The following is a 16,086-nucleotide window of genomic DNA, read 5'->3' on the forward strand; positions in this document are numbered from 1 at the left end:
CTTACCAAACGGCTTTTGAAGAACAATCTGGTGTCAAATCATCATGAATTAAATCCAGACAACTTGAGGAGTAAAGACCACGGTCCAGATCTCTACGAGTTTTCATGGTTTCGTTTCTGTGGAGGTTTTTCTGCTGAAGCATCCCGACAATAACATTTCTATCATTTAAAATCTTTTTTACTATTTAAAATAGAAACATAGAAACAGGTGCAGGTAGGAAAATGAGGGGGAAAGAGGGAGTAGGAAGGAAAGGAAGAGGGAGTGAAAGAAGAGGAAGTTGAGGGAAAGGAAACAAGGAAGTAAGACATGGAGGAGGAAGAGGACAGAAGGAGGAATGTAGGTAAGAAGAAGGAAAAGAAAAGAAGGATGTAGGAAAGGAATAGAGGATGTAGGAAAAGACAGGAGGATATAAGAAAGGAAAGGAGGATGTAGGAAAGGAATAGAGGATGTAGGAAAAGAAAAGAGGATGTAGGAAAGGAGCAAAGGATGCAGCAACAAATGGAGTATGTAGGAAAGGAATGTAGGATGAAGAAAGGAAAGGAGGGTGTAGGAAAAGAAAGGAGGATGTAGGTAAGGATAGGAGGATGTAGGTAAGGATAGGAGGGTGTAGGTAAGGATAGGAGGGTTGTAGGTAAGGATAGGAGGATGTAGGAAAGAAAAGGAGGATGTAGGTAAGGATAGGAGGATGTAGGAAAGGAAAGGAGGATGTAGGAAAAGAAAGGAGGATGTAGGAAAAGATGGCAGGATGTAGGAAAGGAATGGAGGATGCAGGAAAGGAATGGAGGATGCAGGTAAGGATAGGAGGATGCAGGAAAGGAAAGGAGGATGTAGGAAAAGAAAGGAGGATGTAGGAAAAGATGGCAGGATGTAGGAAAGGAATAGAGGATGTAGGAAAGGAAAGGAGGATGCAGGAAAGGAATATGACGAAGGCCAACGTGAAGAGGTGACGCAGAACTTCAAATTCTAACTTGAATTAGTTGCCTGAATGAGACGTCTATTTGTGGAATTTAAGTCTTTAACCTTGTTAGAAGCTGAGCACTATAATTTATTTTCCTTTTACTTTTGTGTCTTTCCACTTCAAATTTAAATTAATCTTTTAAAAGGAAGGTTTTATATTTTTTATAGTGGAATCAGCAGATGAAAACCTTCCTGTTTCAGTGTGGTGATGTTGGTGATGAATCTGAAGCGGAGCAGCCAACGCTCGGCTGTGAACGCACCCCGCTGGGTTTTGTGTCACTTCCATGAATTAACGACGCTCAGATTGAAAACACACATCTGAAGAAGAAGACGAAGAAGAACGGCTCCATTTTAAAGCACCGTGACGCCGCATAAAGTTTAAATATGTTTGAGTTAAATTCTTTATATTGTAATTAAATTCATCCGGGATTATAAGAGCCTGTTATATGACTGAGAAACAAGAGAAATGGCACCATGTGGGGGTTATTAGTGGAGGTTACAGCTGCTTTGGGAGATCCCAGCGCTGAATATTCGTCAGTTTTCTGGGATGAAAATGTTTATGTGATCACACTTCATGTCATCCAGACAGAAACATCCACAACTCAGAGGACAGAGCAGGAACATGTTCTGCTTTTGGTCCAAGAAATCCATCAATCCTATCATTTTACAGCCACATCCGCTGCTCCGTTAAGACTTTATAATAAACATTATTTAACATAACAGTTATTTTACTGTTAACAAACAATGAAATGATAATTAATAACATTTACTAATTATTAGTAATGCTATGTTTTTTTATCATTAGTTTGTTTAATATGAAATCATTAGTTTATAAATTATATATTGCATCATAGCTGATAAGAGACGATTACATTCTGATTAGTAAACTATTTAACAGTTAATTGTTGCACATTATAACATTTTATATTCTATATTTATTGAATATAAAGTATTTGTTAGTAATTACCAAATGATCTGTAAACTTTTAAGAAATTGTTTGTAAAACATCTATAAACATTAAATAGATAGATGGACCAGGAACCAATTATTAACCGTTGATATTATTATTATTATCTATTTTATATCGCTGTGAAAACTACATTTTACAAGATTACATTTGAACACATCACGATAACGTTATAATTGACCTTCACCAAATAGTCATTTTTCCTGAGCTGCCTTTGAACGCCTCATAACAATAACTCAATGGCACCTCCGTTAACGTTGGTATCTCCGGTATTTAGCCAGTCAGAACTGAGCTGCTAACGGCTGCTAACAGCTAACGTTACTAACTCTCCTCCTGTTGATTTCAACACAGATTTGTTGTTCTCAGTGTCGCTTTCTCATTACTCATTTTTACTGAACAGAGCCTGAAAGCATCATAATGTAATCAATGGCACCTCCCGTAACGTTAGCTGTTAAAAGCTGGTAACAGCTAACGTTAACTAGCTCTCCAGTTTACTGCGTCCCAAACACATCTTCTATCGGCCCCGGGTCGACGGGACGATGTTAGTCTCGAGCTGTGACGGTTCCTACGGTACTGTAGAAAAACGAGTACCGTCACGTTTTCAGAATTTTGGCATCGACTTGATACCAATTGATCTGTTCTCGTTGACATCCCTACTACATTTTACTGTGTCAAAATAAACTTGTTAGAGCTCTCCGGTGTATAAAGTATGTAACTAGAAAATGCATTTCCTGCTGAAAATGCGTGGGAACGCTGACAGCAGAAATTAATGGCAAAGCATTGCTGAAAATACGGAAGTGAAATATCAAACTGTCAGAGTTGAAAGCTGAAAAGAGCTGAAATACATTGCTAGAAGAGCAGGAAGATAAACAGTAAAACTGTAATTAACTCGTTAGACAGAAAACAGTTTTTGGGTGGAATGAACCTTTAAAACTGTAAGTCGTTAACAGAAAGTAGTATGTGAAGTACTTTACTAACTACTACTATATGACCTCAAACATAAACCTAAATTAAATAACATTTAAAAATAAATAAATAAAATGTATATAAAATTATAATTGTATAAATAAAACAGAAAAAGATATCATATCGTAGCTTCAGGGCTGCTGTTTGGATGCTTCCAGCTGTTTCGTCAGCGGAGGGTTTTAATTGGACGGCGGGCTGCTGGGAGGCGGATTAACGGGACCGTTCTCGCCTCGTTGAAACGCAGTGACCTTCAGCTTCCAGCTACAGTAGCTATCAGCTAGCGGCCGGCCGGTACAGCCGGTTGTGGGGTGAGAATATTCAGCAGGTAAATCCAGTGTAAGCTTCGGCTAAGACGCCGTTAATCTGCTTCTCGTTTCACATCGACACAACGATACGAGCTGCTGACGCACAATAAACTAAACTTTAAAGACGGATATATACAGGACACATCTGGTGGGAGCTTTAACCCAGATGTTTCTGCTCATCAGGGCTTTTACATGTGTCTGCAAGGAAAGGAAAGAATGAGCTAAGGAGAGTGGAGATAAGGAGGTAAAAAACAACAAGGTGGGGTAGGAAAGAAACAAGGCAAGGAAGGAAGGAAAGGAGGTGAGGTTGAGGACGTAGATAAGGAGAGGTAAACAGTACAGTATATGAAAGAGGAGGTGCAGGTAGGAAAATGAAGAGGAAAGGGAGTAGGAAGGAAAGGAAGAGGGAGTGAAAGAAGAGGAAGTTGAGGGAAAGGAAACAAGGAGGTAAGACATGGAGGAGGAAGAGGAAAGAAGGAGGAATATAGGTAAGAAGAAGGAAAAGAGAAGGAGGATGTAGGAAAGGAGTAGAGGATGTAGGTAAGGAAAGGAGGGTGTAGGAAAAGACAGGAGGATGTAAGAAAAGAATAGAGGATGCAGGAAAAAAATGTAGGATGTAGGAAAGGAATGGAGGATGAAGGTAAGGAAAGGAAGGTGTAGGAAAAGAAAGGAGGATGTAGGTAAGGATAGGAGGATGTAGGAAAAGGAAAGGAGGATGCAGGAAAGGAATAGAGGATGTAGGAAAGGAACAGAGGATGCAAGAAAGGAGAGAGGATGTAGTAAAGGAGGATGTAGGATGCTCAAAACAAAAGAGACTAAAATGACATAAAGGGTTAATAGATTATTCAAATTGCTGTTTTTTACCCGTTGTTGTTGTTGTTGTTGTTGTTGTTGTTGTTTCACAGTTCATCAGTAATATTTAATTCCACGTTGTTTCTAACAACCACCATGTGTGATTGATGTGATTTCTGATGATTGATGTGATTTCTGATGATTGATGTGATTTCTGATGGATAAATGATCATAAACAGGATTCATTCCTGTGATTGTCTGTAGAACTACAGGAACTGATCTTCAGCTGCATGAGATGTGAAACTACTCTACGCTTGGTTTGCATATATTTTAACACCTCCTGCTCAAGGGCACTGGGGCGGGACAGAGAGTCTGTTTTGGGGGTTAAACCTACAGTGAGATGTTGCATATATTTATTGCATAAAGTGTCGCTGACATCAGAGCGAGCAGGTGAGCGGCGCTGCAGAGTCTCCTCAGGTGCTTCCTCCGGCTCGCTGTACGACCTCGACCGCATGTTAACGTGAGGAAGGATCCTGTGAACGTCTCCAGTCTACGGCGTGATATCCAGCATTCAGAGACGAGAGTGTTTGTTCACTGCTCGTCTTCTGTCTGACGATAAAACTCAAATGTTTCTGTGTGTTTTCACAGTTACTTTAAGGTCTCAGTATGCTTCAAACGTTCTGGCTACAGTCACACTGTTTTAAAACTCATGTTTATGCCTGGCGTCCACACTACTCCGGTGTTTTCCAAGCCCTTAAAACGACCCCGTTTTAGTTTTAAAACTCCGGGGTTGCGCTTTAGTCCGGACGGACTGAAACGGAGATCTTTGAAAACGATGATGCAGACAGCCGCTGGGCTCGGGTCTTGAGGAGTTGTAGCATTTATTCACTGACGAACTGCACACACACTGCTACGTTCAGAGCTACAACGCCACCGACAACCCCACACTCACCGCCGCCACGACCAAACTGTCCCTTTAAGTACAGCACTTGAGTAAATGTACTTTGTTTCATTCCACCATCACTACTCGGGGTGTCACGATTCTCCAAATCCACCATTTGATTTGACTTTCGATTTTTAAGGTCACGATTTGATTTTCGATTTTAACATGCCATTGTTAGACTACGGAGTCTTGATCCATAAAGATCAACAACATCATACGCTTTCAAATTCTTCATTTAAAAGAACTTCCTTTATATGTTTAGAGTGTTTAGAGTGTTTCAAAATTTAGACTACAACAGTCTACAATATAAAAAGCTGTATATTTTCAGTACCAGTATCTGTGCGACCCGCCTCAGTACATCATCATTACAAAAGAAAACAGAAACCCTTCTGCAGGGCGTTAGGAGTGGGCTGTAATCTACAAAAATACGGTTTTGTTGTCATTTACTGTCACTTACAGGTTACTAAAGTCAGCTAGCGGCTAGGCTAATTCATGCAGCGTGAAATGCCACAGACATGCAGGAAGTGTCCTGAGTATCGTAGCGACAGAGAAAGCCTACATTTCCCATCATGCCTGCCTCGTCCCGAGTGCTGGGCTGAGTGGTTTCAGTTTGCTGTTTTAACGTTCCTTTAGTTAGTGTTTGTGATGAGTCTGATGGGGATAAACAGGGATTTTTGTGCTGGTTCATTTTGATTTCGACGGTCGAGATCGGACGCCAATTACGATCGGTTTCCGATTTAGAATAAAAAGCGTGACACCCCCCAACCACTGTGTTTAGTTTGAAGCATACCGGGACCTTTACCCTGAACCAGTCTGCCGTTTAAACCTCCAACATGTTCAGAGAAGAAGAGAAAACAACCTCGTTGTTCTTACTTGACTTCTTCTGATGACTTTGAGAAGCTTTTATAAGAACAAGGACGAACACATTTCCTCAGTCAGGATGACTGGAGGAAGGAGGTTCAACCTTCAGACTGTTCAACAAGTCAACTGCAACAGGATCTGTGTTTGTTAATGATGAAGAATCCTCAGTCTACAGTGGATTCAACAGGTGACGTCCCAGAGGAATCCTCCTTTTCTGGATTTACAAGAATAAAAACTCCAAGTTAAGACGAACAAATCAAAGTGAACACACGACAGTGAGACGATGTGAAGAGCTGGAGTAAAGTTTCTGACCTTGGAGACGTGTTGTTCTGCAGAGCGGAGTGATAAATGAACAGATGGAGGGATGGAGGGATGGAGGGATGGAGGGATGGAGGGAAGGATCCAGTGTCTTTGAGTTTGGGGCGAGGAAGACTTGGTGTTCATGCTGGAGGAGAAGGGAAGGATGAAGGCTGGAGGAGCAGCAGCAACGAGCTTCCACACTGTCGTCTTGAAGTCAGACAGGAAGTCAGACAGGAAGTCAGACAGGAAGTCAGACAGGAAGTGAGGCACACGAACAGTAAAAGTGCTTCCTAACACCAGCAGCCAGTCGAGACGCCGTCGTAGAAGAAGCTTTCAGTGTCTTTTTCGCTAACGGAAATAAATAAATAGCACACTCACCGTATCATTAGAGCGTCAGTTAAAAACAGATTTTATAACGCTTTATTTTACTGGTCCTTTTCTACAAACTGTAGGTAAAATAATAGTTTATTTAAACTCATTTATGTATTATTAAAAACCTCATTCTTCATATAGGTTTAATTTGCCCGCAGCAGCTAACTGGAGATAATACGACGGAGCCGGAGAGGTTTCACGGAGACAACAAAAACATATTTCTTGTAGTCAGACGGAAGTTTGAAGACAACATTTCTGAAGTTATTATGAGCTGGATGCAGCATCATGAATGTTTTTAAAGAGTGAAACAGTTCGTTATCCTGTCAAATACCTTCTTATGGATCTCAAAGACGAAGACTGGTACTAAATATGATCCATAAATCTACAGTTCTACCTGCGTGTGTGTTTGTGGGACCAGTAAAATAAAGAGTTTAAACCTTCATCAGTCACAGCGCTCTACATATTAACAATAAATAAGTGAGCGTAGCGTAGCGTAGCCGGCGCTCTGCGTGTCAGGAAGGTGGATCTAGAAGCCGGCGGCTCAGTGGCTCTTTGGCTTGGGGAGGCGGGAGGAGCCCGAGGTGAAGGACGCTGTTTTGACCTTCACCCCAGAAGTGCTCTCTGCCGGGTCGTGAGGCGGCGGCTGCCTGGACGCCTTCGTGTTCGGCGGCGGCGGCGCGGCGGCAGAGATGGAGGCGGGTCTGCTGGAGGTCTGAAGAGGCGTGAAGAGGTGGAGCTTTGAGGGCTGGGGGGGCAGCAGGGATCTGGTGTACGTTCTTCTCCTCCTCTCCTTCGTCTCTCCTTCCTCCTCTTTCCTCGCTCCCTTTCCTCCCTCGGTGGCGTGGTCGGTGCCGTTGGTGTCCGGGACGATGTGGGGTCGGGCGGAGGCGGAGGCGGGGTTAGCTGGAGGCGGGGCGCGGTGTGTCAGTGGTTCCTGGTCGTCCTGGCTGGAGGGGTGAAGTATCGGTGACTGGAACCACAGAAGAAGAAGAAGGTCAGAAACAGGAAGTCACACATTTTCTAGATGTCATGCTGCTGACGGACGAAGACAGATTATGATTTTATTAAATCAGATCAGGAGTGACACGTCGTGACACATAGCTCAGAATACATACATATATATACATACATTCATAATGTCCCTACTTTTGTCAAATGTCTTCACTCTAAAGGTACTGTATGTAACTTTGTACACGTATAACTAGTTTTTTATTGCAAATGAGGGGACAGGTTGTAACCTAACCTAAAAGATGAGACCTCTGTGACTTCCTGTGTTTCCTCTATCAGCCTGTAGACTGCTTTTAATGTGAAGGACTGGAAGGACATTGTCCCAGTGGATGTGACGTCATGCTCTCTTCAGTTCAGCTGAAGACAAAGGAGTCCGCTAATATAAACAAACGACCAGCCTCCACCACGACTCAGCCTCCACCACGACTCAGCCTCCACCACGACTCAGACTCCACCACGACTCAGCCTCCACCACGACTCAGACTCCACCACGACTCAGCCTCCACCACGACTCAGACTCCACCACGACTCAGACTCCACCACGACTCAGACTCCACCACGACTCAGACTCCAACACAAACTCCACGGAAGCACAAAAAAACCCCAAAGTTATATCAGGTGAAGCCCGTCTGGCAAAACAGGAATGTGACCGACGTCGGTCATATTTATTTTTTAAGAATGTTTTATTTTGAAGTCTAATGTTGTGTTGTTGGTACAACTGACAGCCATAATCATCATGAAAGAACTGCAGTTCCTCTCTTTTGTGCCAGAGAGCAGCAAAACGCGATTTTAAATTCCAGTTGAAGTTATTTTTTATTTCTGCACGTGGGAAGTGAGTGGTGAAGCAAGAGAGAGTGAGTGGCGGCGAAACGAGCGAGCAGCGGAGCAGAAGAGTTAGTTTAGCTCTGAGAATATCTAGTGAATGTTCAGTGGACGTTTGTGCAGAAATAACTGCTGCAGCTCCTCCAGACCAACAGAGGTTTCCCGTGTCTTGTGAAGTGACGGGGCTCCGCAGAGAGAAACGTTATCGTCTCCAACCAAAACTCCGGCGTCTCCCCCGTTCCCTCCGGCCGCGGTCGGGAGGCTGAGGCAGGAAAAATTAACACTCGTATCCACATCGGCCGGGCCGTTGATTCATGATGTTTGGTGCCAAGCATGTGAAATATACGGTGATGTTGTGGTTTTAGCTGCTAATGTTGCTAACGTTAATCAACATGATGCCTGTCAATCACCTTCAGTCTCCTGTGTGTCGCCTCACTGTTTTGACCGATGCTCGCTTGTGTCTCCGTAGTGTGAGCAGGAGCGTGAGCAACAGGACGCTGGCTGTCGTTGACTAAACGGCCACATGGTGTCGCTGTTAACAAACTGATTCTTACATTGAGCCCCTTTAAATTAAATGTCCTAATAAAAAATGTCCTCACTTTAAAAAAATGTCCCTTCTTCTCAAAGCGTCTTCACTTCTTAAAGCGTCCTCACTTCTCTAAATGTCCTCACTTCTCAAAACGTCCTCTCGTCTCAAAGCGTCCTCACTTCTCAAAACGTCCTCACTTCTCAAAACGTCCTCTCGTCTCTAAACGTCCTCACTTCTCAAAACGTCCTCTCGTCTCTAAACGTCCTCACTTCTCAAAACGTCCTCTCGTCTCTAAACGTCCTCACTTCTCAAAACGTCCTCACTTCTCAAAACGTCCTCTCGTCTCTAAACGTCCTCACTTCTCAAAACGTCCTCTCGTCTCTAAACGTCCTCACTTCTCAAAACGTCCTCTCGTCTCAAAGCGTCCTCACATTTCAAACCGTCCTCTCGTCTCAAACCGTCCTCACTTCTCAAACCGTCCTCTCGTCTCAAACCGCCCTCTTGTCTCTAACCGTCCTCCCGGTCTCTAAGCGTCCCCACCCTCTGTGTCTAGATATGTGGACGGTCCTCGCAGCGCTAGGAGAGCAGCAGTACGTGGCGGCGTGTGACTGATGCAGCGGCGTTAAGCTTCTTGTTGCTTCCCACTCTTTAATCCTGCAGCCGGCTCTCATCTACACACCGATAATCCGATTTAGGACGAGAATCAGAGGGAGAAAGTTAAAAACCAGAGCGGTGAAATCCATCATGTGCTACAATCTCAGCTTATTGATCGTGGACAAACTTCTGTGAAGCAATAACTAATCTGCCGTTCCCACTTCTCTGCTCTGAGCTGCTGCTGCACCAGACGACCTGCAGAAACTCACTCATTCACCAGACGACCTGCAGGAACTCACTCATTCACCAGACGACCTGCAGAAACTCACTCATTCACCAGACGACCTGCAGGAACTCACTCATTCACCAGACGACCTGCAGGAACTCACTCATTCACCAGACGACCTGCAGGAACTCACTCATTCACCAGACGACCTGCAGAAACTCACTCATTCACCAGACGACCTGCAGAAACTCACTCATTCACCAGACGACCTGCAGGAACTCACTCACTCACCAGACGACCTGCAGAAACTCACTCATCGACAGTCCTCACTCATAACGCTCATCCATTTATTCCTCTTGCAGACGGGCAACCCGGAATAAATAAAACACCTGGATATTAATAATGTGTAATAACGATGTTTACAGATGATGCTGAGCCAAACTCAGGTTTTAGATTTGGAGTTGGAGAGAGGAATAACTTTATTATTGATTATTCTGTCAATTATTGTTGAAACTTTTAGACTTTGCTCCTGGAGGAGGTTTACAAGGAAAACAAAAAGAAACATAAATAAAGGAAGTGGACGGGGACACCTGTTGCCGTCCTCACATTCCCAAATGTCCTCACTTCCTGAAAACACACAAACAAATCCTAAGATTTAGGAAGCTGGTATCTCTACAGCTCAAATCAATCATCATATACCTGTATGCTCATAAACTCTCTGTTGATCGACGTATTCATTATTCCGCTCTATTTTTGGATCGTTGGTTGGACAAATATTATATATTTATGGGAGCCTTGACATATAGAACTACTCACTGATGTCTGATAGAAAATAAAATCGTCTCATTTTTATTTATCATTGTAGTAGGTCTATGGTACGACGAAATAAATCTGAGATTTAGAGAATAAAGTCATAATATTACGAGAATAAAGTCATAATATTACGAGAATAAAGTCATAATATTACGAGAATAAAGTCATAATATTACGAGAATAAAGTCATAATATTACGAGAATAAAGTCATAATATTACGAGAATAAAGTCATAATATTACAAGAATAAAGTCATAATATTACGAGAATAAAGTCATAATATTACGAGAATAAAGTCATAATATTATAACGTAGTAATTTTACGTGTTATTTTCATTTTTTCTCGTAAAGTTCTGACTTTTTTTTCGTAATATTATGACTTTATACTTCGTCCACCGATGCTTCCAGTTGGCTTTAGAATCCATTTGAAGCTCTTGATGTTTATTTGTTAAAGACATTAACGGCCTCGCTCCACCTTATTTGTCTGAGATTTTAACTCTCCGCGAGCATAACGGGGCTTTGTGGTCATCGGGTCAACTTATTTTAGAAGTCCCGAGGTCGAGGTATAAGCTGTGGGGTGATCGCTGCTCTAAAACTATGGAACAAGTACGTACTATCACTAACCTAGTACTCTACTCTTTAAATCTAAGCTCAAGACTTTTTTATTTAGATTGGTTTTTAATACCTAGTAGCGCTGTGACATTTTCCTCATGCTCTTTATGATCTTTAAAAACACAAATATATGGTTTCATCAATAATCTCCTAAAGCAGCTGCTCACTGTAGTTTTTAATCAAACCAACAGGAGGAAATAGAGGCTTTGTTGGGGACTATTTTCAGCGGCGGATGAATCCACATGTGGAGCTCTAGTGGGTGTTACTGTCAGCAGGACGGTGGATGAAATAAACTACAGAGTGTGTGTTTCTAATGGAGTTCTGTGGCTCAAAGGACGAAGAGATATCAGGTTTGAACATGAACTATCCAGCAGGAGGCGACTCTGAGTTCATGTTCTGAGTCTGAGAGAGTAAACATGTCGGTTCTCAGTAGAACATAAACCAGATCTATTCTCTTGGTGCACACTGATATCTGGTGGAGGCGGCTGGTGCTGCAGCCTGTGTTTCTGTCTTCAAGTATGTCCAAACCCTCATAAATAATGCATGGCAGGACGGATGGATTAACGAGAGGGAGAGGATGAGAAGGGCAGAGAGAGGAAGGACGAGGAGAAGGAGGGAGAGGAGAGGAGTGGCGGTGGCGGTGAAGGACAGAAAGGAAAGAAGAAGAAGAGGAGAGTGTCCTCGACCACATGCAGGTGTTCTCAAGGAGGATTCACTGTGTGTGTGTTGGACGGAGGGAATCACTCCACTGCCAGATTTTTCTGCTTCCCCGACAACAACGACGACCAACAGGACGTCCCCGCGGTAACACACTCTTTATATCTGGCATACAAAGTGCTGATTCACCTGAACTACCACTCTGTCCTCTCATTGGTCCCCCGGAGGCTCGTTAGATGAGTAATATCACTTCACACCGCATCATCAATTAGCTCCATTATTAAAATGAATAAACACCAGGTTGTAGTTTAGAATTTTTGTGGAGGTGCGCGTTGCGTAGCTTCAAAGCAGACGTATAAACCGTCCGTTAATCACGTACACAGAGGCTGAAGGCTTCGTGTGCACCTTCAGACACTTTAAGCGTCTCTTTCTACGTCCTGGTTTTACCTCTGAGGTGTTTTGTGGACCTGATCTGGAGCCCAGAGATCCAAAAGACATCAACGAGGTCCGTAAGTTAACTGACTAACAGAACTCCCAGAATCCTACAGTGCTGCCCGGACATGACATGATTTCCTCAGAGACGCGGCGTGCTTTCCCTCCATCACGGCGAGGGAAATGAAGGGCGCCCTCCTGACTGATCTCATCTCCAGCGGTCCGACTGCTTCAAGTGACTGAACAAGCGCCCGAGTGAAGTGCACCTCATCTAATGCAGAATTTAAGAGCCATTTAGAAAGATAATTTTAGCTCGGCGCCGCTTCCTTACGAGCCTCTGGACTCGGCTTTAACTGGGCTCATTTCAGTGTGAAGGAGAAGGTGCGACCTGTCCTCCGGGGAGCAATGAATCATGGGTAAAGCAGTCTACAGAGGAGGGGGGGGATAAGTTAGTTAGTACTTTACTTTACTTTGTATATCAACTCTTCATATCATATCTGTAGGCTGTGATTGGTTGTTCCTCATCACGCAACACGCGGTGCGCTGCAGCGTTCCAAAAGTTGAACTGTATTTATCTCGGAGTGCAGCTGTTGCTCTTGCGTTCACTGAAATGTAATTCTGAAAACATTTTAATCTGTCTTTATTTTGTAAAGTCAACGGTTATCTTCGCGAGTCGCGCCAGACGTCCCTGATTTGCAAAAATAGCCTAGACCTCAACTTTATGCAAATGAGGAGCAGCCGTCGTGACGCCCCCGTCTCACGAATCGTGCCGCTACGCTACCAGAATGCATTGCATGGCTGCTTATATAAACCATTAATGGGAAGCGTGGACAGGACGGAGACTGCGGATACGTGTTATAACCGACCGATGCAGCGGTAGACCAGCATCTCCTCTGTTCTGAGAGGTAACATTACTGTTTTTGTCAATGGAGTCTGGTGGCTTTGAAGAGAGCGTACTTTAGCTTCAGTTCCTCGTCAGAGAGGGCTGTCTGACAGCGAGGTCAAGAGGTGAAAATATACTAAATATTCAGTAGCTATATACCACTTAAACTGGTGTTTTTAGGTGTCTAAAATCCGTCCACAGCAGTACATCGCTTTGCTCCAAACTCCATCTACTGTAGTAATACAGTAAATATGGAGAAGTAGCTCGTACAACCACACTGAGACACTTTAGAGTTGGACAGAATGATGGAAAGATGAACACAATCTGAACTTATCTTATCACAAAGAAGACTTTAGTCTCATGGGTTGGATGGGACAGAGAGGGAGGGGACAGGGAGAGGAGTGAGAGGAGGAAGATAATAAAAGTGTCTACCGTACCACGCTGTGTCTCTGAAGTAAAGCACTAAGTTTTCCACTCCTGGGCGAAGGCAGAGAGGAAGAGGAGGAGGAGGAGGAGGAGGAGGAGGAGGAAGAGGAAGAGGAAGAGGAAGAGGAGGCAGAAACACACAGAGGACAGTTAGAGGAGACAATAACAGCAGAAGAAAAACAAGATTTCTCAACTGTTTCAAGCCGAGACATGATTCCTCAGACGTACCGAAGACCACGAGCCGTCTGTCCTCAGCGTGGGACAGACGGCGTGGGACGTGCTGAGGTACGGATGAAGGCTGGATGGATGGAGGGAGGATGTATGCACGAGGACCGGGAAGAGGAGAGGCTGATTCCAGACCAGATTAAACCCCCCCTCCAGCGTATTTCACCATTTCTATGATATTTCATATTTATTTGAGTCATATCCTGATTTATTTGTCAATTTTTATTTTGACAAATAACTTAAATTCGTGCTCAAAGTAAAATGTGAATATGACGTCTGACTCTAGTAGAAGCTGAAAGTCAAAGGTCATCCTCCACGCTGCAGGTGCACTCATGCTTTCTAGTTAGTTAGTTAGTTTTGTGTAGTTAGTTAGTTAATTAGGTGTAGTTAGCCCAACTTGTTGCATCATCTAACTGAGAGTGTTTATTTTTACAATTGGTTTGTGCCGAGAACGAAGTGGATTACAGGAAATACCACACTGACTGTCTCTCTCTCTCTCTCAGTCTCTTCTTTACCGTCTCCTCCTGCTGGAGATAAATTTACGAAAAGCAGCCTTTGCCGGAGGTTTGCAGGCCTCTAACAAGTCCGAATGCACAACTCTCAGCTCAAGAGAAAACCAGAGAAAAGTCCCGTTAGAGAAATAAACGGATCACAGTGCAGCCCGGTGTCGGTGTCGGTGTCGGTGTCGGTGTCGGTGTCGGTGCTGGAGTTGAGGAGAGAGAGCGGCCGGTGTCGGTGGACGGTGAACCTCCAAAATGTCCCCAAAACTGCATTTCAAACGACGGTAACCTCGGCAACAGGTCTATCTGTCCTCCGGTGCGCTGTCTGTCGGCAACATGCGGCTCCTCGGTGCAGCAGCAGCCAGACGGCCGCCTCCCCAGGAGGAGACGGTGAAGAACAGAGAGTCAGTGTGTTGAGATAATTCAAACTCAAATAAATATGAAATATCCAAGTAATGCCAAAATACACTGGAGGGAAGCTTTAACTACAGGAAGAAACAGGAAGTAACGCTGGCTGGAGGAGGAGGGGGGGTCTTTAATGAACACGTATAATAATGAGGAACTGAGGTGACGAGCAGATGAAGTTCATGTCTGAACTCAGCTTCTCCTCCACTGATGTTCATCCACATGAATACGTTAAAACAACCTTCGATGTCACACAGAAACTGGACTCAGTGCAGTCGTGTCTCGGCTCAACATCAAATTCATCCTGATGGAACAGCCTCAACATCTCCATTAAAAACATCTCTGACCTTTGACCCGTTCACTTCTGGAAGCTGTTTTTTAAACAGTTTGGGTCCTTTCTGTTTTCTAAAATAAATAAATGGAAACTTATTCAATTAATATCATTAAAATAATATTCAGTGCAGAAACCGCTTTGATTAAAATCTTTGATTACAGACAGAATCATTCGCTCCCCAATAACTTATCCATCGAGCTCTGATCGGTCAAACACGCACTTTTCTTTTACTGTAATCAAGTAATATTAATAAAACAATATCTGGTGAAACTACATACTGATATAATCAGAGTTTCACCCTGAATTTGTTTTACATTATTGATTTGTTTCATTAAACTTCAGAAATACCTGAAGAGAAATTAACAAAATATTTTAACTAATGTAAATAATTATCAAAATAATGAGTAATGTACGCTGTAAGATCTACCGGGACACGGGGATGATTCAGCTGTTTAGATGCTCTAATTACTGGACCTTGATGATCACGATGAGGAGGAGGAGGAAGAGGAAGAGTGTGGACTGGGTGATGGAGGTGGGGGGTCATGGTGGTTTTTGGGGATCTCTTTGAGGTGGGGTTGGCCGGTGGAGGTGGTGTTGGTGGTGTTGGTGGTGGTGGTGGTGGTGGGGGGGTTTATAGGACTCACTTTTCCTAGCGAGGTGTGAGGGGATGCTGGGCTTCGGCCTCACCCTGTAAGGCCTGGAGCGCTGATACTGCCAGGGAGGAGAGAGGAAAGGAACGGGAGGAAAGGCCTGAGGAGAGACAGAGGGAAGGAGACAAGGAGGAGACGAGGAGGCTCATTCATAACGTCAAGAGGAAACAGAGAGGAAGACCGAGAGGAAGATGAGAGCACAGTTCATTTTAGATTTAGTCTAAAGGTCCTGACACACCGAGCCAACGGCCGGCCGGCAGTGAGCGTCTGCCGGTCTAGTATTTGCGGTGCGTCAGCTCGTGTCGGAGGTTTTTCGGCTGACTCAGCGTGTTGAATCGGCGGCGACGCTCGTCGGTGAGAGAAATCACTCTGATTGGCTGTTCAGCTTAAACCAATCAGCGCACGAGAAGAGAAACGAGGAAGAGAGGAAAGCAAGCCGACGACTAAGTCAAGAGGAGGACACACAGAAGGCTCTTCTCATGTTTTCATCTTCATCTCAATCTGAGC

General features: G+C 43.9%; 1 protein-coding gene across 5 annotated transcripts in view; it reads right to left on the reverse strand.

Annotated features, from left to right (window-relative positions):
• Nucleotides 1-2,132: 2,132 nt before the first annotated feature.
• Nucleotides 2,133-16,086, reverse strand: part of LOC119479226 (serine-rich coiled-coil domain-containing protein 2-like) — a 48,798-nt gene continuing 34,844 nt past the window's right edge. Inside the window, exons 14-16 of one of the 5 annotated variants that reach the window (XM_037754593.1) lie at nt 15,574-15,679; nt 13,477-13,516; nt 7,243-7,433 (exon numbers count right to left, since the gene is read on the reverse strand). In XM_037754593.1, coding sequence (XP_037610521.1) covers nt 7,388-7,433; nt 13,477-13,516; nt 15,574-15,679 — 192 coding nt within the window. In that variant the 3' untranslated portion in view covers nt 7,243-7,387. Of the gene's footprint in view, nt 7,434-8,504; nt 10,270-13,476; nt 13,517-15,573; nt 15,680-16,086 lie in introns of those variants that run through there. The other 4 variants (XR_005204641.1, XM_037754594.1, XM_037754591.1 and 1 more) reach the window with 4 other exon arrangements.

This window comes from Sebastes umbrosus, chromosome 20, assembly GCF_015220745.1.
Source record: "Sebastes umbrosus isolate fSebUmb1 chromosome 20, fSebUmb1.pri, whole genome shotgun sequence".
Taxonomy (NCBI): Eukaryota; Metazoa; Chordata; class Actinopteri; order Perciformes; family Sebastidae; genus Sebastes; species Sebastes umbrosus.